Consider the following 21,561-nt stretch of genomic DNA (forward strand, 5'->3'; position numbering starts at 1 on the left):
AGCACAAGTAACTCATTTTGATTGGTTCATTTCATTTTTGTGGACTGAGCACAGCTATTACTGTATATATACATTATTTTTAATGACTATTATCTGAGAAATAGAACATTTTATCATATTTTCTATTTTAATTACAGTTACAGATTCATTAGGAGTCGGAGCATTTTTTCCCGACTCCGACTCCAGGCACCCAAAATTGCCCGACTCCACGACTCCGACTCCACAGCCCTGGTACCAACTCCACAGCCCTGCTTTGAGCACAAGCCAGTAAGGTGAAGCATCTGCGATACAGCAGGGACAAGAGGTGGGGCTTAGTGGAAGCAGGACTGTAGCATAGTGATGAAATACTGTAGCAGCAGAGCGGTGTAGCAGATAGCACTCTCACCTTGCAGTGCTGGGTCCCTCCCACATCGCAAAAACATACATACGTTAATTGGCTTCACCCTAAAAATTGGCCTAAAGGTGGCCACACACCATACAATTAAAAGATCCAGAAAAAATTGTATGTAACTATTCAGTACATTTTACTCTCGATTTTTTTAACCAACCAATTTTTTGGGTAGTTTATGATCTTTTATCCTGAAATTGCAGGAATCTCGAAAATACATGTGGTAGCTCAAAAATTATGATTGAAACTTCCGATCAATTGGAAAATTGGATCGGAACGCTCAAATCGAATTAAAAACAAAACAAAAATTGTATGGTGTGCGGCCGCCTTTAGACTAAATGACTATGGTAGGGATTAGACTGTGTGCCCCTCTGAGGTACACTTAGTGGCACGACTATACTCTGAAAAAGCACTAAGGAAGAGGTCAGCGCAATACAATTACTAAGTAATAATCATAATCACAATAATAATAACCCAGCCAAGACGCTGCTGTTGTGAAGATGTGCAATGGTTCGAAGATGAATAAAAGTGTTATGTTGTATTATATAATGTGCTAGTGTCTGCAGTAGTGTTTGTGTTCAAATTCAGCATAGCTGATTAAAAAGACCCAAATGCTCCTGACTGCCATTGTTCAGCACCGAACAAGCAAACAGAATCAGGAGGAGTTCACTGGCTCGCAAGTCACGTTGTGTTTCATGTGACTCAGATACTTCCTCCTTCTGCCACTTGTTCTGTGCTGAACAGCGGCAGTTGGGAGGAATCATGCATTTCAAATCGTCTGTGTCGAAATAGAACACCAACACCGGTCTGCAGCAGCTTCATACTTAACATCTTGGTTAGAAGGCTCTGCACTTCATTACAACTGACTAAATTATTTGGCACATACCTGAGGCACCTGTTCATTATTAAAAAACTGCCATTATCCTTCGAAACACTTCAATCTTAAAATAAGCTCAGTATAAATCAGTTTTCACTTGCCACATAATCTTCATAGGTGATCATGCTCCACTTTGTCAGCCGTGACAGCACCTTGGCAGGGAACAAGTTCTGGCAATCTCCAGTAATGGGAATGATGCCATGTTCTGTAATAACAAAGAATGAACCATGAGATGGGAGTCGCAATGTATAACCACAAGATGGGAAAGGAAAAGAAAACACACCAAGAGATGCAAATTGCTTGTGCAGAGACAACCGAGACTGTAGGCGGGACCTTAACAAGTGAATGGTCTTTTCCATGTGACTGGCGCTTAGGGCATTATCTGCTACCACCGTGGGCTGTGTGGAAAGAGAAGAGAGAACATGGCATAAAAAGCTACACAAGTACATTTATAACAATAAAAAAAACAAAAGTGGAAAAGTCTAGCAAATGATGTGCACACCCAAGTCATAATCTTTGATTCCCAAATCTGTCCCTAAGTCCTAATAATAGATGGTATTGTGTCCATCCAGGTAGATAAACCACATGAAGGGGGAAAAAAAAAAAAAAAAAAAGACTGCTCTGTTGATTGAGGTCTATGTACACTGTTGATTGGACTTTCAGACAGGTTTGGGAAACACTGATATAAAGAAGACAATTCTTGTGTAAATCACTAAAGGTCCATCGTCAGAACCCCTTATAAGTACAAACTTGGTTCCTGGAAACTTCTAATGTTGATAAAAATTGATTCAAAACCCCCATTCACTTAAAGAACAACTGTTAGCTATACAATGCTTTAATAATAAAACACATAAGCAAGTAGATAATTACTTGCTCTACTTAACAGATGTATTGTGCTGTCCACTGTTTAATTCAGATTTTACAACGTTTGTAAAATCCAGTGACTTCTGGTTCTGGTGTGCTTAAAGGGATACTGTAGGGGGGGGTCGGGGGAAAATGAGCTGAACTTACCAGGGGCTTCTAATGGTCCCCCGCAGACATCCTGTGCCCCCGCAGCCGCTCACCAATGCTCCGGCCCCGCCTCCGGTTCACTTGTGGAATTTCTGACTTTAAAGTCTGAAAACCACTGCGCCTGCGTTGCCGTGTCCTCGATCCCGCTGATGTCATCAAGAGCGCACAGCGCAGGCCCAGTATGGTCTGTGTCTGCGCAGTACACTCCTGGTGACATCAGCGGGAGCGAGGACACGGCAACGCAGGCGCAGTGGTTTTCTGACTTTAAAGTCAGAAATTCCAGAAGTGAACCGGAGGCGGGGCCGGAGCATTGGGGAGTGGCTGCAAGAACACAGGATGTCTGCGGGGGACCATTAGAAGCCCCGGGTAAGTTCAGCTCATTTTCCCCCGACCCCCCTACAGTATCCCTTTAAGTATTCCTCCTGGCATCCCCTCTCCTCCCTGCACTCACACTGGAGCAATGAGGTTTTGTAAAAAACCCCATAGCATTACATTGGGAAGAGCTTTTGAAACCTCTAAAAGCTCTTCCCAATGTAATGCTATGGGGTTTTTTACAAAACCTCATTGCTCCAGTGTGCACAGACACATAGGATAACATTAGCAGCAGATTTAGAAACTCAAAACGCTCAGAAAAACTCCTCTGGTGTGCACCAGGCCTTGTAGAGCAGAGTGGGGAGTGATAAAGGCAGCGCAGACCGACTCACCTACTAATAGTTCCAAGCACTGAAGGTCCCATGCATAATCTCTGCACTACCACCGGAGGCAGTGCAGAGAGTATAGACAGTAACTCCAGCGCGTGGAACCATAAGGAGGCGAGTCTGTGTGTGCTGGCTTTATCCCTGGGCTCGCAGGGCTTTACTTCCTTGAAGAGGCAGAGCTTTGAGCTGTAGCTCTGCCTCCTCTGCAGTCAATCTCTGCCCATCACCACTTTTCCCCGCCCCTCTCAGTTTTATTTCACTGAGAGGGGCGGGGAGGAGGCGGAGATTGATTGCGGAGAGGCAGAGCTGCAGCTCAAAGCTCTGCCTCTCCAGGGCAGCAGAATCATCCTTTTGTGTCCTACCTGATCTTGCACCTCCATTACTGTGCACCCATGCTATGCATTTGAGTGAACCTAACTTGCCTAATCTCCATGCTCCCCTCCAGTGACTGACTAAGCATTACCTTGTACTCATACTGTGCTGTGTGATCTGGTTTTCTTGTATTCCTGTATAGTCATATTGCTGTGTGTCACCCCTAAATATTGTCTGTAACCTTAACTAATGTCCAGCGCTGCGTAATATGTTGGCGCTTTATAAATACAATAAATAATAATAGTAATAATAATCTGCCGCGGGGATGCAGCAATTCAACTGGGGCACTCATGTTTAATAGAATTTTATGACAAAAACAGGTGTAAAAAAAACAAGACGACGAGTCCAGAGTCTCTTTAACCAGTTCACCCCCAAGGGTTTTTACTCTAACGGACCAGAGCAATTTTCACTTCTCAGTGCTCCTCCCTTTTATTCCCTAATAACTTTATTACTACTTATCACAAGAAAATGATCTATACCTCATTTTTTTCGCCACCAATTAGGCTGTGAGTAGTACATTTTGCTAAGAATATTTTTATTCTAAATGTGTTTTAATGAGAAAAAAACAAAAAAAAAAAGAAAAAAATCATTATTTCTCAGGTTTTAGCCATTATAGTTTTAAAATTAAACATTCTCCTGTGGATAAAACAAGCACATATTATTTACCCAGTTGTCCCAATTATTAAACCATTTAAATTATGTCCCTATCACAATGTATGGCGACAATATATTATTTTGAAATATAGGTGTTATTTTTCTGTTTTGTTTTGTTTTGTTCTGGCCATAATTACCAGCCCCAATGTAATAAATTAAAATTAATTTTCCCCCATAAAATATAGATTAAAAAAAGCTGAGTCCATAAGGAAACTATTTATTAATTTATTTTAAGCTGAATTTTTTTTGCAAGTGTTTTTTTTTTTTGGGTGGTAGGGTTGTAAGTGTAATTTTATTAATGATGTGTATGTAATTGTGTATGTCTGTATTTTGTATGTGTAATATACTTTTTGGCCACAAGATGGCGCTAGTGAACACTTCATTATAGGAAGTGATCACTTTTTTTTTTTTTTTTTTTACACTTTATTGAACAGTAACAATTTCCTGTTTTTGTGAATGGACGTAGCCGCTGTTCGTGGTCACGTCCATTCACTCCAGGCACTGCGATTGGGTAGAGGACTGTTCGGTCCTCTTCCCCAATCACTCAGCACGGGATCCCGGCGGAATTGGCGGCGGCAGCGGCGCACACACGGCGGTAGCGGCGGCGGGAACGCGCAACGTATTAAAACGTCATGTTGCTGTTAATAGTGTAAAGCATGACGTTTTAATACGTTAGGGTGTCATTAAATGGTTAACGGACAACTGAAGTTAGAGGATTAGGGAGGCTTCCATATTTATTTCCTTTTAAGCAATACCAGTTGCCTGGCAGCCCTGCTGAACTATTTGACTGCAGTAGTGTCTGAATCTCACACCTGAAACAAGCATGCAGCTAATCTAGTCAGATCTGACAATGTCAGAAACACCTGATCTGCTGTTCAGCGGAAGTTCAAATAGAGGGCGCTCTATTTGAACTTCCGCTGTCACTGGAGTGATAGAAAGTTATACGCGGATGCCGGATGTCGTGATGCGGAAGGTGATGCGGAGAAGATGCCAGCCGGGAGGTGATGCGGAGAAGATGCCCGGGACCAGGCGACAGCGGCAGCTCAGCAGATGGTGAATCGGTTTCAGGCTGAAATTGATTCACAATCTGTTTGCAGTAAAGGCAGCCATACGATCCCTCTCTGATCAGATTCGATCAGAGAGGGATCTGTTGGTCGAATCTGATGGCAAATCGACCAGTGTATGGCCACCTTAATGCCTGGTACACACCATGCAACTTAGACGAGTTGAAACTATTATTTCTGACAGAGGATCAAAAGGGGAAAAGGACCCGCAACATCCACACACATTTAAACCAAAGGGAGCGAGGAACCAGAAAGCTTGAAATGTCCAGTAGAAAAGAAAGTTCCGCTACACCAGTGGCTGGGTGCAAAGGTTTCTCCGTTTATTTTTTCATCAATCAGTGAGTACAAAAGTTAAAAAAGCTCACGCGTATCGGAGCTCATGGCTCCTTAATCAAAGCTATGATTAAGGAGCCATGAGCTCCGATACGCGTGAGCTTTTTTTAACTTTTGTACTCACTGATTGATGAAAAAATAAACGGAGAAACCTTTGCACCCAGCCACTGGTGTAGCGGAACTTTCTTTTCTACTATTATTTCTGACAGGTTCAATCTGATTTCTGATCGATTTTCGAATCACTTGTATGGAAAATCAATCAAAAATCAGATGGAACCTGTCGGAAATAATTGTTTCGACCCGTCTATCCTATTAGAAATGCATGGTGTGTACCAGGCATTAGTAACCCCAGTCACAGACTACTGAATACACATGTGAGAAAGAACATTCACTGCAAGAAGCAAATCTCCCACACATTTATGGATAATATCTGCAAAACAGCTCCATTTAAAATGTACATGAACGGCCCCCAACATTGTTTTCTATAGATAGACTTGACAGAACCTTGAGTTTTCCCGTCTGTTTCTCCCCCACTTAACCCTTCTTTGCCAGCATGCCCGCAAACCGTTCCCATCTCCATGTGCGCTACACTGAGTGGGCTATTAGGCTACAGTCATTGCTAGCTAGAGATAGCGAGCGGTTGCCATAACACTTTTCATAGGTGACAATTGCCTAAATACCATTTCCCTCTCCAACAAGGCACAATGGGAGGCCTGGCTGCTGGAATGGTGCCTCAAGGAAATACCCACATGATGTCACTGTGGAACATTCACAGGGGACACAAATTACATTGGGGGGGGGGGGGGGGGGGCAGTATTCTGAGATGATGGTCAGAAAATAAAAATCCAGGCCATTTTCTTTAAACACTGTTGCTGTTGCTATTATGCTATATATGTTGAACTGACTATAGTTGTAGTTCAAGTCTTGCTTTTGCAGAATGGCAATAATAAACCTTCTAATGCTATTTTGGAACACAGATTTTGTATAGATCTATAATCTGTAATGTGATTATTTGCCAGCAAGAAGTTGCAAGTCTATTTAGATCAGCAACAATGTGCACGTTACCTGTGGCTGGTCTGTTGGGAAATGCAGTCCACCCATCATCTGTACCCACAAGTACGGGTGTCCAAGTTCATAGATATAGTCACTCAAGTCCAGGATTCTAAAATAATGAAGAAAAGCAATTGCAGTGGTCATAAAATGTAAAGATTCAAATGGCTATTCTGGAATAAAGTAAATAAATAATCACATGATTTGCCTACTCACCCAACTTTATCAAACTGGTATCTGTTAGCTGGATTTGGGGTGTTCTTGCCATTGTCTCCAGGATAGAGGCAGCTAAGGACTGTGTCAGGGTTCAGCAGGTCACTAATGAAGGGAAGCGGCATTAGAAGGCATAGTTATCTTTGTGGAAGGCTACAAAACATAAATAGCTGGCCTCAGCATTATAGGAATGGCTTGCCTTACCCTGCACTAATGGCACTCGATAGCTCAGACGCTGGAGTAACCTTTGCTTTCACAGTGAGGATATTGAGGTTCATAAGGAAGAAGAAATTCAGGTTCAGAGAGCTACCATCTGTAAAATGAAAGAACGATCAGCACATATTTCTATAATTATCTAAATAAAATAATGGGTTCTGAAATAGATCCATCCGTTACTGACCTTTACACTTAAGTACAAGAGACACAGACAGAGGATGCTTCTTCAGCATCTCCTTCCTCTTATCATCTAGCTGTACACCCAGTGTTGGACGCCTCCGCTTCTGCACAGAGAAACAAAAATGACAAGGATCTGCAGCATATAACCTACAGTATATCAGACACATGACTGAGCAGTTCAGCAGCCAGTCAGTCCATTTCAAGAGCTAGCAAAATCAAAGCAAGCCAACTATAAGATCTGCCCTAACAGATAAATGCCTAGGAAAATTAACACACATTTATATTCTCCAGTTTCTAGTTCCCAAAGATGTATACACTTATAAGATAATTAGCCAGATTACTTGCCCATTGTGATAAACATTAAAAAGCCCTGCAAATTCATCTAAATCCATCTCTCTAGGAAGGGCAAATGTAAATACTTAGTGGTGGAAACACACTAAAGGGAATGTGCAATAAAGACCAGTGGGGTGATGTGGGGGACACTTCAAACATAAAATTATAAAACAGGAATCCCAATTATTTTAGCCCCACTAAGCTTGAAGGTATTCCGTTTCACTGAACATTTTCTTTTATGTCCTCACTCCCAATAGCACTATTAAAGAACAGCAGTAGTGGTCATACAAAAAACAAACAATTGGAGTTTAAAGGACAACCGAGGTGACATGTGACATGATGAAATAGACATGTGTATGCACAGTGCCAGGCACACAAATAACTAGGTTGTGTTCCTTTTTTTCTTTGTCTTCCTGAAAGTGTTAAACATGAAGTATGCAAGTGACAGTTTGGGTCGGGACCGGGTCAGACTATAGCATAACCCTCAAAGAGACTCAGAGATGAAAAAAATGGTAAGAATCGATAATTACCTGGGGCTTCCTACAGCTCCATAAACACGTGCCAGGCCCTCGCTGTCCTCCCTGGTACCAGGCTACCGTTCAGCCCTAGTACCAGGCTCAGTCAGGAGCAGTCTGGGTCTTCTGCGCATGCGTGGACCTACTGCGCATACGCAGTAGACCTGGACTGATGCGACTGAGCCTGTTACCGGGCGGATTGCGGCTGAACGGCACACCGTGGTATGACGGCGAGGGACTCACACGTGTTTATGGGGCGGGAGGAAGCCCCAGGTAAGTATTGATTCTTTTTATTTTTTTCTTCTCTTTGAGTCTCTTTAAAAGTGTACCTGAGCTGATCAAATCTAAAAGTTTTATACATACCTGGGGCTTCCTCCAGCCCCATAAGCACAGACTGTTCACACCCCGTCATCCTCAGAATTCTGGATCGCCGGTACCGTGTCACGCAACTTCAGCCAGTCGCAGCCAGTCTGCGCAAGAGAAGTGCGCCCTCTATGTATCTCTCCAGCAGCTGCTGGAGAGATACATAGAGGGCGCACTTCTCTTACATCAGTTACGGTACAGAAAGGGGAGAAGACTAAGGGCGGCTGCGTGGGAGCAATCTGTGTGCATGGGGCTGGAGGAAGCCCAAGTTATGAATAAATCTGAGTTGATCAGCTCTGGTTTCCTTTAAGGCTGTATAATATGAAGAATTATAAATGTGCTTCTAATACAGTTTCTTCAGAATGAGGCACCAATAAATATCAGGTAACCCCCAAAAAGCAGCAGTGAGGCTCGCCTCTCCAACATGACCATTTTCTAACTCTGCATTGGCCTGAGTAAGGGAGTATGACAGCAGTGGGAGAGTGTCAACCCTTCCTATCTGGAAATGTTACGTGAAGGGAGACTGGCAGAAGGCAGTAAAATTCTGCATGCAAGCCTAGAGGTGCCCAATACCGATCCAATTTCACAACTGATTCGATCATTGCAATTGACCGGAAATGATCATTCGGGACCCATTAATGGAGGAGAAAATGATAAGCAATCCAATCAGACTAATAGAATTGTTCCAAAATTGGGATTGACGGAACATTAGAGCGATAATTTTGCCACGATTAACTGTACCTCATCTGATCAATCTTACGTTTGATCATTCAGGAGATTGTACAGCTTTACTCTTTGCAACGTGGACAGTAAAATACATACAGTGTTCTCCCCAGGATCAATCAAGTGGGTGCGCCGCCTGGGTAAAATCAATTACCGCCCGGCTGCCTGCGGTCCCATCAGCACGTGGCCGGGTATCGCACTGGGTTAAGTAGCAAAAACCAGCGCTGCTCCTGAATGTGCACAGAGCAGCGCTGCAGAGTAGCATAGTCGTCATCCGTAGCATGTCCGTCCTCCTCCTGCACACACAGGCTCTAGCAGAGAAGTTTTCACTCACTGCTCCTCGCCGTTCGGGTTATCCTGCTTGCCTGTCACCGGCTCATATGTATGATGCCCTCTGGTGGCGAGGCGCCACAGCATAGCGACATAGATGTAAGCCGATGACAGGCAAAGCAGGGGAATGACAGGCAAAGCAGGGGAACCCGAACGGCGAGGAGCGGTGAGTGAAAACTTCTCTGCTAATCGAGCCCGTATGTGCAGGAGGGGGACGGACACGCTGCTGATAAGGACTACACTCTGTCTGCTACTCTGCTCTGCCGGAGGATGTTTGAAAACTCGGGGGGAGGGGACATTAACACATCAACTCACTGAGCTGAGATTGTGTTAGCACGATTCTACCCGGCATTTGGCTGAGGGGGCAATCGGGGGTCAGGGTTGCACTACAAATATGTCTGGGTCACTCAGGGGGGGGGGGGGGAGGGGTCCAGGCTGCTATGGATCTCATGGCTGGAGCAGCAGATGAGTCAGTGGAGCTGTGAGAAGCTACATGCACAGCTTGATGATACTCCTGACACTGACATGCTGTTGTAGCAATGTGTTCAAAATAAGAAAGATGTCATCAATGCTGTGTGCATACCTGAACCACAGATATAACAATGCAGTGTTCTCCCCAGGATCAAACAGGTGGGCGGCCCTGGTAAAATCAATTACTGCCCGGCGGGCTGCGTTCCCAGCTGCCATCACCGGCCAGCTATCGCGCACGATGCTCCTGAATCTGCACAGCTCTGTGCACGAGATCTCGCGCTTCCCGGCGAGCTTGTGCGGTCACAGTCTCAGCGGTAGTAAGAGGCGGGACCAGCGCCCGAGGCTAAGCCGACAGTCTGTCATCGTGCACGGCCGACAAACTGTCATCGTCCACGGACACTACTGTCAAGCCTGTAAGTATCCGCATCCGCCACCTACCCCCTAATGTGCAATGTGCCGCCGCCCCTATACTTTATCTGTCCGTGTGCACCGCTAGCTCCAGGCTGCGTCCATCATCCATACACATGCCCCACGTGGCTGCCAGCGTGCATATGGGCGCATGTGTGGGACATAATTAGAGCATATTTTATTTTCCACACCACCAAATTTCCCCGTGCCGCCCCACCCGGCTACTTTTTCATGCCACCCGGCTGGAAAAAAATCCTGGGGAGAACACTGACATATGTTATACAAAAAGAACAAGTATTTACTTCTATATATGTTTTTTTTTCCTCGGATAGTATGGTCAATTCTCCTGCTTTAAAAAGGTCTCATGACATCTTAGTTAATCTCCCATCTATGAATAACAATGAAGTTACGTTACTTGAACTTACTGTTGTCTGCTCCTCCTCCGCTTCAGAATCACTTTCATCATCTGAAAACATATATGAAGCAAAGCAATGTAACCAAAGTAAAAAAAAAAAAGTGGGCTTTCCAAGATTTTTAGACAACATCAATGCTAATAGTTACATTTTACGTGTGGGAAGTTAGTTCAGTTCAGCAGGTCTCACTAAAGAAACCTACTTTGGCTCTAAGTAGTAAGCTGACAGCATGGTTATAGCAAACCTGAAGTGAAAGTAAACTAGTGAGATAATTTTATGCTGGTAAACAGAACATTAGCAACAAAACAGAGTTCACTTTTATTTTCAGTTTAAGAGCTCCAAGTTTAAAACTGCGTTCTAAATAGCAGCCGTGCAAAATCTGCTCTATTCAGGTGCAAACCAAACAGAAGTAATGACCCTTTAAAATTTACGGGCCATATGCAATTCACTTTTTCTCCTTGAGTTTTCTCCTAAGAGATCATTTTTGATCTTGTATTCAAAGTAATTTTTCAGCACTTTTCAAATGAAATAATGCCAAAAAGTAGACGATAATGTACTATCAAAATCATTTTGAGTATTTTTTTTGCTTACTAGTGGTTTAAAATGCATGTTATTGCCAAATTGTGAAAATGTCACCTAGGAGAAAACTCAGGAGAAAATGCTAATTGCATATGGGCCTTCTGCTCAAAAACCTTGTCAGCAGCCTTTTCTCAGCAAGATAATAGCATTTGCCCTGTGTTTACATTTCAGGACGGCCCACTAAATTAGAGGAACTGTTAGCCAATCTCATTTGCATTTTTTAAATACTTGCTTTCCAAGAAAACAGAAAGGGACTTTAGACAATTTCTTAGGACTAGTACTATATGTACCTATGTTTATCTCATCATGTCACTTCAGGTACACTTTAAACATACTAAAAAAGGCCATGTGACCCCCATGGACACAGAACTATGCCTGGCAAGTGTACTCACATGAAGGGTGGCATATTAGGGTCACCTTCATAACCTGTACTGCTCAGTAAGGTAATTAAACTTGCAAGCATTATGTTATATGCCACCACATAAACTGTCAAAAACTCCTGCAAGTTTAGTCATATTGATGATGGTAGAATAAAAAAAAAAAAATTACTACTGGTAAAATGTATCAAGTCCTCACAAGACTTAGCTATAAGATAAAGCTGCATTTATTAATAAAAATACCTTGCGAATCCTCGGGAGGTTTAAACAAAGCTTTTGCCTCTTCCACACTTCCTTCGATAATGACCACAAGCTTCTTGTCTACAATAAAATATAATAAAGATTAGCTGAGCATGAGATATAGAGCACAGAAAACTGAGAGCAAGCTATCTGCCAAGCCTAAACACAGCTAAAATACAGATAATAGACAATAATGACATGCCTGCCTCTAATCTAGAGGATTATAAAGAATCAGCATGGATGAGAGAAGAAAAAAATGGCAGAATGTGTTTAAAGTGCAGTGCCATGGAATATGTTGGCACTTTAGAAATCATTAATGATAAATGGAATGGGAAGAAAAAAGTTAGTACTGCCATCTCTGTTCCGGTTGAAAAGATTCTTTTTTCAAAATTCCAGTGACCAAATGTCAACAGATAGGAACTAAAAACAGAAATATCTGCAAAACAGTGCAAACCTGAGGGGTTTTGACAAATAGTCATTCCATGCAATATCCAATGTACAAAAAGGTGGCTACAGATCTACTTAGAACAGATTCAGTCAAGCGTTTATGATTATCTAAATCTCCAGTTTGTAACAGACTTTGACTTTGCTTTCTTGCATAACTATTTTTTTTTCAAACTCACCTATTGCCATGCTAAAATAATCCAAATAATTCAAATACAGCTGTTTAAAAAAAAAAAAGCTTGAGTTCTCACCTTGATTATAATAGGTATGATGATGGGTATGGGTATGAATTTACATATTGTTAGCTTAGGTAGCTTTGCCTTGGATCCAGAGCAGGACCATCCACAAAAGCAATACTAGGCAGCTGCCTAGGGCCTGGAGAGTTTAGGAGCCCAGTGGATGATAGCCCCCACCAAATCGAACTAAAAAAGGCAGATGACCATCAGTGCTGAGCAAAAAGTGCTATCTTTCCTAGGGCCCCATATCATCCTAACCTTTCTGCTTGGGTCAGATATTCTTTAAGCATTAATTAATCAAAGCATACAGCAGGGCAGCTGTAACCAACACCTCCACTTTCATCACATCGATTGGACTCCAGCTGGCTGACACTCCAATTAGCTCTTGGAGACATCATTAGACTGTAGGGCAGTGATGGCTAACCTCAGCACTCCAGCTGTGGCAGAACTACAAGTCCCATGAGGCATTGCAATACTCTGACAGCTCTAAGCATAACTTGGGGAGGCAGAGGCATGATGGGATTTGTAGTTTTGTCACAGCAGGAGTGCCAAGGTTAGCCATGACTGCTATAGGGGTTCACATACTTTTTCCACCTGCACTGTGAATGTTTACCCGGCGTGTTCAATAATAACATGGAAACATTTAATTATTTGTGTGATATTAGTTAAGCGGACTGTGATTGTCTATTGTTGTGACTTAGATGAAGATCAGATCCCATTTTATGACCAATTTGTGTAAAAATCCAATTCCAAAGGGTTCACATACTTGTTATTGGCACTGTATAACACAATTCTGTACAAAGACAAAATAAATAGCACTTCATAAAGATTAATAAAAAAAAAAAATCAAGAAAATTAGGCATAATAAGATCTGAACTCCTCATGCTTTATGCAAACTACAAGGTTAATAAGGCTTTTAGCACTGCATACCCAAAGCTCAAAGAAGAAGTAGTCAGATCAAAGATTACCATGAGACGCAGAGCTGAATTCTCCGAATCATGACAGGACCAAAAGAGAAGCATGCCCCCTGCAGCACAGTGCAGCTGAGTGGGAACTAGCCACTGCAAAGCTGGATCCCAACAGAACACAAAGCCAACACCACACAAGTGTGAGAGCGGTGGGGTGGAGGGGAGCAAAACACATATACTCACCCTGCTGCCTACTGGGCTGGTGGTAACTCTTCATGTGGGCTGACATCAGGAAGAGAGCAGACATGAAGAGAGCATGACATGAATTAAGATTGAGGAAGAGGGAAAGACGGAGGATGAGCAGTAGTAGCAATGAAAACAACATGATATCTACTGTAGGCCACAAGACGGGGAGAGGAAAGGGACAAGAAACTATGGAAATTCATGTTTTGAATGTACCGCTGGCATTGGGGCATATTAGTACACACTAAGCCACAATAACACCGACAACATAAGATCCAGTGCAGGCCTACAACATGTATAGTCAGTAAAACAATACAAATGAGAGTTGTGTTTAATTTCCAGCACTGGCTATAAGAATGTGAACTGTCTGAACACAGTGAGATGGAGAGCATCTTAAAGTCCTACTCTACATTACTGCAAAAAGGAATACTAATAAACTGTATTAGGTCTGGTTTCCTGTATGTCTGATACTAATGCACATCCTTTCCCCTGCAGAATAAATGTGCACAGCAACCTGAGACACAGACAGTAATAATAATAAAAAAACCCACTAGTTTTGAAATGTGTTCCTTTTACAAACGATTCAGGACCCCAATATTTTCCTGTCAAAGTTGTGATACATTAAAGGAAGCATCCGAGGTAGAAACAAAAATGAGATGTACTTACCCGGGACTTTCTCCAGCCCCCTGGCAGCCGTTATGTCCGTCACTGCAGCTTCAGAGTACCCGGATGCCTTCCATTTCAGATGCCGACCTCGCCAGGTCGGCATCTGCTGTGCCGCTGTCAATCACTCTCTCGTGGTCCGGGGTGATCTGTGTAGTTGTTCTGCGCCTGCGCAGAACACTCCAGACCATGTGAGAGTGAATGACAGCAGCGCTCTCGCAGTAGATGCCGACCTAGCGAGGTCAGCATCTGAAACTGAGGGGATCCCGGGACTCCAGAGCTGCGGCAATGGACATATCAGCTGCCAGGGGGCTGGAGGAAGCCCCAGGTAAGTAGATCTCAGGGCTGGCTTAAGAGGCTCCGGGGCAAATTGAATGGGGGGGCCCCCTGCCCGTACACCCCCCGCCCCCTTATTTGTGTTTACAAATAACGCGCGCCGGGTCATAGAGGAGGTGGAGGACAACATGGCAAGAATGCCCGGACTGTGCTGTCCGCCAGAAGAGGTGAGTAGTTGCTGCTGCAGCTTGTTAGCAAGGGCCCCGGGAAGCAAAGTGAGCAGGGGAGCAGGCAGCATTTAGCAGGGCCGGCAGCGTGGGGCCTCTGCAGAGGTCAGGGGCCCCGGGACAATTGTCCCCTTTGCCTCTATGGGAGCGCCGACCCTGGTAGATCTCATTTTTGTTTCTACCTCGGATGTTTCCTTTAAGTGTCTGCTAGCTGAGCTAACTGGTGTGGAGAAGAGTAGGGAACAATTGGCTTGGCAAAAACATTGCAGTCTTCTGTAAATTTTTATCAGTCTCTCGTGTTTCACAGATTGTGATGCACATTAATTTTGGAGTGGATACAGTTAAAATACCCAGATCTATCAGTCTATGAGATGCAGACTTTTACCTATGCAGTTGTGGCTTACAAAAGGTTATTACTGTATTAATCTGACGGCTTTGAATCTATTGCCAACAGGTTTCTGCATAGCACATGTCACCCAAAACAATCTTTTAGGATTGATTTTGTAAAAACACCCATGAGAGATACAGCAGAGGAGGAGACCTGTACAAATGCTAGATTTTTAGCTGCAGTCTGATAAAGTTGAGAAAAAAAATTGTGCATTATAGTCTCCATGCAATTTGTGCCAGCAATCACCAAGCTGGCTTTTGACATAATATAAATCAAACGACCACAACATTGGGCTGGATCCAAAAGCATTAAGGACATCTTGAGGAGCAAAATAAGAACACACAATTTGACCATCCCAAAAAATAAACCCAGGGTCTCATCCCAAGTTTTTAATTTTTAAATGCATGGAATGAAATGATGAAAAAAAGTGTCACTACACTTGTCAGAAATTCCATGAAAACGCAATCTGTTATAGCAAGATGCCAAATGTTTGGATTTTCAAGCTATTAATCACAATGGGCCCATAGTTGAGAGATAATACAGTTACTCACCACATGCTTGGCTGTAGGCACTGGCCTGAACAAACAGCACATACAGAGGTGCTGGAAGGTGGCGTGCAATATCGTACTGTTTATGCATGCAGTCAAATGGCATTGATAAGTATTCCTGGACTGGTAATGATGCCTGATGGTAGAACAAGAGAAAAACACGTTGAAATGAAGGTTAGGGGAAAAAATTTGCAGCAATGGCACTATTATCTGACTCTGTAGTAAAAGATAAGGAGACTGCAGTATTTATAAACTCTTAAAAGGGAATAGGAAGTGAGAATAAACATATTAGATAATGATTTGTATGTGTAGTACAGCTAAGAAATAGAACGTTAGTAGCACAGATGTGAGTATAATACTGTTTCTAGTACAGGAAAAGGTAAGAAACTTTAGTTATCTATGCAAAAGAGCTTCTGAGCTCTCTGACCTGTTTTCTGGAGTATTTATACATCAAACAGATTCAGAAAAGATTTTTACTGCAGGGGAGTCATTAGCTCTGCTTGATTTTTTTAGTTTAAAATACAGAGTGTGGCTTGTAATTGCTAATATGACAAAATTATGCAATGTTCTAAAAAAAAAAGCTATATATCTAAACATTTCAATATGAGACTATGTTCTTTGTTGTATTAAAGCGGAATGAAACCCAGCATTTCTTCTTTGCTCTAATAGATTATTTACGGCATATTATATACAACCAGCATTTTATTTTCTTACTAGAACAGCATTCAAAGGGTTACACACAGGACTTCAAAGTTCCCTGCCAGCAAAGCTGGACCCATCTGAAGCGGAGATAATGTTATCTTGTATTTAATTGTATCAAGTGAGGAATGTAAATAAACACTTCTCTGACACTGCAGGCTCTGCTGAACAAAGTCATCAGAAAGCATTTCTGCTTACATCACAACAGGGGTCAGGAACCTTTTTGGCTGAGAGCCATAAACGCCGCATATTTTAAAATGTAATTCTGTGAGAGTCATACAATATGTTTCAAACTGGCACAGTGCGCATGCACAGCAGAGGGCTCACATCCCTGTTGCTATGGTGATGTGTATACAGTTGATCCTCCGGGCAGCAGAAGTATCAGACACATCTTCAGCTTCTCTTGGGTTTCAGCAACATCAGCAATTTCCCCGAGAGCCAGACAGGAGAAATACAGACTAACAGCTTGTGTAATTACTAGCTGACTTAGGGGTTGATTCACTGTGACAGACATCCTATTGGGCCAATGAAAGTGTGAGGATCTCATCCTACCAAGTCGCTGGATCTGACAGGGTCCAGGATGGGACAATTGGAGTGGCAGTTTGTTTTGGGGTGAGCATGATTAAGTTAGTAGTGCATGCTGTAGCAGTAGTGTGCCTACTTTGAAAATTCTACTTGCGCTGCCACACTAAGCTGCGCTGCTTGAGCAGTGTAGCTTAGTGAATCAACCCCTACTGATTTCTCTGTGAGCCAGATGTAGCCATCAAAAGAGCCACATCTGGCTCCCGAGCCATATTCCCTACCCCTGCGTTAGAACATGAATAAAGCAGTTATAAATAAAATGCAAAGTCAGGTCTTAGAGAAAAAAGTGTACTTTGGAAACGTATCATTTCTAAATGAATAATACTTATGCACAAAAGCAAGTATGATAACCGCGTGGCATATAAAAAGTAGGAAAACCTGTTTTTATTGATTATTATGTCAGGGTTTTATACTACTGTAATTATCAGTACTCCATATACAAATCATTACATCATAAGTTTTTTTTTTCCACTTCAGAGTCACTTTAAGGCCCGGTTCACATTAGCTTATTTTTTTTCCCGGAACGTAAACTGTACAAACGGAACGGATGTGAATGGATCCGATATTAACCTATGGATCCATTCACATGTGTCCGTTGGTACGGATACGTTCCAGTCCCCAGATCTGAAAAATGCCGCAGGCCCCAATTTTCCGGACCGTTCTGCCTAGCGGAACGGATCTGGACAAAAAAATACTGCAGCATTGAGGGAAAAGGGAAACGTAATGTTTATTCATGCTAGTGAAGAAACGGACCGTTTCACAGGGGATGGGGGCATGGGCCAACGCAAATCTAGCGACAGGAGGGTGAGGGGAGGGTGCAGCAGCCGGGCGGGTGGGCTAGGGAGGCTTTATACATACCTTATCTTCATAGGCAGCCGGCGGTAGAGGCTTCCGTCTTCTTCCGCGTCATGTGTAGTCACAGCGGAAGAACAGGAAGCCTCTACTGCCGGCTGCCTATGAAGATAAGGTATGTATTGCCGAGTGAAAACTGATCCGATCAATCATTGATCAGATCCGTTTTCACGAATGTGAACAGGGCCACAGATGAGCCATCCGGGTCCGGTGAAGCGGAAACCGGATCCGCTTGGCTCAAAACGCAGATGTGAACTGGGCCTAAAGGAGTTATCAGGCAAGATAAGATAAAAAAAAAAAAAAAAAAAGCTTTACTCACCTGGGGCTTTCTCCAGCCCCTTGCAGCCGACTGTCCCACGCCGACCGCTCCGCTTTCTGCCGCCGTCCCGGTCTCTGTGCACGGTGCAGAGGCCGATCCCGAGGTCGTCCTTACTGCACCTGCACGAACCGCCGCAGTCAATCAAGCCCATGTTGTACGTGGCTTACTGCGCAGGCGCAGTAGTTCTGCGCTTGCGCAGTAAGCCGCCTACAACGTGGGCTTGATGTACGGCAGCAGTTCGCGCAGGCGCAGTAAGGACAACGCTGGAACTGAGGAGCAAGCATGCATTATCAAGCTGAGATTCATGGCAGCCTGCCATGTGACTTCAGACAGATGTCAATTACTATATTTAGAGCAATTTATTTACAAACAAATGGAGAATTATTACTTCTATACCCCGATCATATCTACAAGCGATTTTATAAATTTCACTGCTTGTTTTTGTAATCCATACAGTTTTGACTTGTAGATGCAAGAAATTCCATTGTAAAACATGAAAACAGGTTCTTCATATTTATTTTATGCACAAATTCCATCCCTCCCAACTCTGCTAATCCAGTCCTCAGCACCTTCCATGATGTACTCAGACTTTGTAACTGACAAGAACTATTGGCTAACCAGAGTGTAGTCTTGGGTTGGATGCTCATGTATGTTGGCACATCCTTTACTTTGAACTGAAGGATGCTAAACACATCAAAACAGAGAAAGCTGACCTCTATTTTTTTTTTTTTTTTATAAGTGTAAGTGTGTGTGGTGTGTTTGTGTATGTGTGTATAGAAGTACAATGGACGCTTCCAACAGTCTATTACCTGCATAATGTTGTGAAGCTGAGGTTGAAGACTGTTCAGATATTCCTTCTTTACTTCTATCTCCTTGAGAATCTTCTCTTTACTGGCCAGACTCTCCTTGTATTTCTCAGCCAACCTAAAATAGTAGACAGAGGGATTTGTTGAAACCCAAAATTAAAAAAACAAAACATTACCTAAACCTTTTCGGGACCGGCCATCTACCCCCCCTTAAGGACCAGGCATTTTGCGCGGGAAGCGGGTGCGCGCGGTTGGGGGGGGGTTGGTCAGGCGGCCGGATCCCGTCTGTGGCTGGCTGGTTTTGTGTCCCCCCCCCCCATGGTGGCCTGGGCCCCCCCTTCTGCCAGCAGCCTTCACTTACCTTCCAGGCTCCAGCGATGAGCCGCATGGGACCCTCTTCTCCGGCCGGCATCTCCGTTCTGTCTGACGAACAGTTTCGGGTCGCAGCTTGATGACGTCATCAAGCCGGGACCCGACGCTGACGTCAGACGGAGCGGAGATGCCGGCCAGAGCAAAGGGGGGTGCTGATCGTCGCGGGAACGGCAGGGAGGTGAGTGGATCCTCTTCTTTTCCCCCCTGCCGCCGCAGCTGTCAAACTGATCACTACGATCCGACGGCGATCGTAGTGATCACGTGATCAGCAGCCATACGCGATGGCTGCTGATCACTCGGGGGAGATGTCGGCTGTCATATGACAGCTTAATCTCCCCCTCCGGGTGCGCACAATCGCGTCGGGAGCGGAAATTGCGGGCCGGCGTAGATTCTACGCCGCATCAGGCTAGAACAGCCACAAGTGCGGCGTAGAATCTAATGCAAATGGTCCCGAAAAGGTTAAAGGGAACCTAAACTGAGAAGGATATGGATTTTTCCTTTTAAAATAATACCAGTTGCCTGACTCTCCTGCATCTCCAATACTTTTAGCCACAGCCCCTCAACAAGCATGCAGATCAGGTGCTCTGACTGAAGTCAGAGTGGATAACCTGTATGCTTGTTTCAGGTGTGTGATTCAGCCACTACTGTAGCCAGAGATCAGCAGGACTGCCAAGCAACTGGTATTGTTTAAAAGGAAACATCCATACCCCTCTCAGTTTAGGTTCCCTTTAACCACTTCACATCTAAACCTTGTTTTCCTTTTATAGACCAGAGCAATACTTTATAGTTTTTACCAATTCCAGTTTAAAAATGAAAAGTGCTAGATAGCCAGATGTGTCCCCAGGATTAGCCCCCATTACAGCCAGATGTGCACCCAGTATTAGGTCCCCCGCCCCTGTAGAAAGCGCCCCAATAATGTGCCCCCCCCATATGGATGGCCAAATGTGCCCTAATCAGGCAGACACACTCCCCCTCTCCCCCCCATGCAGAGATCATAAAGTAAATTAAAAAAAAACTGCAGAAAGGAGCAGGTCTCGCCTCTCTAACAGCGGTCATGCTGCTGGAGCCTCTGGGTTCAGCTCTGTATTCCACCCTACACTGCCGAATACACGGGTCTCTGCTTGATGACATCAAGCCAGGACCCGGGTATTCGGCAGTACGGAGCTAAATGCAGAGCTGTACACAGAGGCTCCTGCTGCTGGAACCAGGAGAGGTGAGACATGCTTCTTCTAGCAGGTTTTACGAACGGATCTTTGCAGATGGGGAGGGATTAATGATCACTGCTATTGGCTACAGCAGTGATCATTCATCCCTGGGAAGGGTGTCATTGATTGGCTAAGGGAGCATATATTCCCATTCACCAATTAGTGCTGCAGCTGACAGTGCTGGGGGCACACACGGGAGTGCGCCCGGTCATGCACAGTTGTGCAGCAAATAAAAATTGTATAGCTACGTCCTTGTGGCTTGGATGAAGACATATGTAGCTATACTATATCCATGGCTAAAGTGGTTATTTAGCTGCCTGCTTTTTGTACCTGCTCTAAAACTTTTAGTTTGGTGTCCAAAAAACTGTGTCCCATACTCTAGATGTCATCTCACACAGAAATTTAACCACTGTGGTAATCGCTGCACAGAAGAACGCTTTCTCACCTTTTTCTCTGTTCAAGCTCCCAGTCCAAGCGAGCTAATGTTTGCTGATGGGGATCACTTTTGGTAGACTCTGCCTTGCTAATCTCATCTGGAGCATCTTTGTAAAACTCTTCCACACTTACCAACTCAATTTCTTCATGCTTTGATCTGCAGAATAAGTAAATGAAAAACTTTATGAAAGGTTATAAAGATTACAGATTTTCTTTTAAACTTTATGTTGTATGAATTGTACAGGTCTTAAAGAGACACTGAAGCGAGACTAAATCTCGCTTCAGCTCTCATATATAGCAGAGGCACGTGTGCCCCTGCTAAAACGCCGCTATCCCGCGGCTTAACGGGGGTCCCTTCACCCCCAACCCACCCCCTGCAAACCTTGGTCGTCATTTTGGTCGCAGAATTTTCCTTCCTGGAGGCAGGGCTAACGGCTGCAGCCCTGCCTCCCAGCGCGTCTATCAGACGTGCATTGCCGCCTCTCCCCCGCCCCTCTCAGTGAAGGAAGACTGAGAGGGGCGGGGGAGAGGCGGAGATACGCGCTGACAG

General features: G+C 44.0%; 1 protein-coding gene across 4 annotated transcripts in view; it reads right to left on the reverse strand.

Moving 5' to 3' along the window:
• THOC5 (THO complex subunit 5) overlaps positions 1–21,561 on the reverse strand; it is a 42,330-nt gene that overhangs the window by 8,959 nt on the left and 11,810 nt on the right. For 3 of the 4 annotated variants that reach the window (XM_068240269.1, XM_068240290.1, XM_068240261.1), the window contains 12 exons: positions 21,022–21,168; positions 19,003–19,117; positions 15,745–15,877; positions 13,640–13,678; positions 11,812–11,889; positions 10,625–10,665; positions 7,061–7,160; positions 6,865–6,973; positions 6,664–6,765; positions 6,463–6,559; positions 1,549–1,663; positions 1,367–1,470 (listed from right to left, as the gene is read on the reverse strand). In XM_068240269.1, coding sequence (XP_068096370.1) covers positions 1,367–1,470; positions 1,549–1,663; positions 6,463–6,559; positions 6,664–6,765; positions 6,865–6,973; positions 7,061–7,160; positions 10,625–10,665; positions 11,812–11,889; positions 13,640–13,678; positions 15,745–15,877; positions 19,003–19,117; positions 21,022–21,168 — 1,180 coding nt within the window. The remainder of the gene's footprint in view (positions 1–1,366; positions 1,471–1,548; positions 1,664–6,462; positions 6,560–6,663; positions 6,766–6,864; positions 6,974–7,060; positions 7,161–10,624; positions 10,666–11,811; positions 11,890–13,639; positions 13,679–15,744; positions 15,878–19,002; positions 19,118–21,021; positions 21,169–21,561) is intronic. The other variant, XM_068240280.1, reaches the window with a different exon arrangement.

This window comes from Hyperolius riggenbachi, chromosome 1 (genome assembly GCF_040937935.1).
Source record: "Hyperolius riggenbachi isolate aHypRig1 chromosome 1, aHypRig1.pri, whole genome shotgun sequence".
Classification (NCBI taxonomy): Eukaryota; Metazoa; Chordata; class Amphibia; order Anura; family Hyperoliidae; genus Hyperolius; species Hyperolius riggenbachi.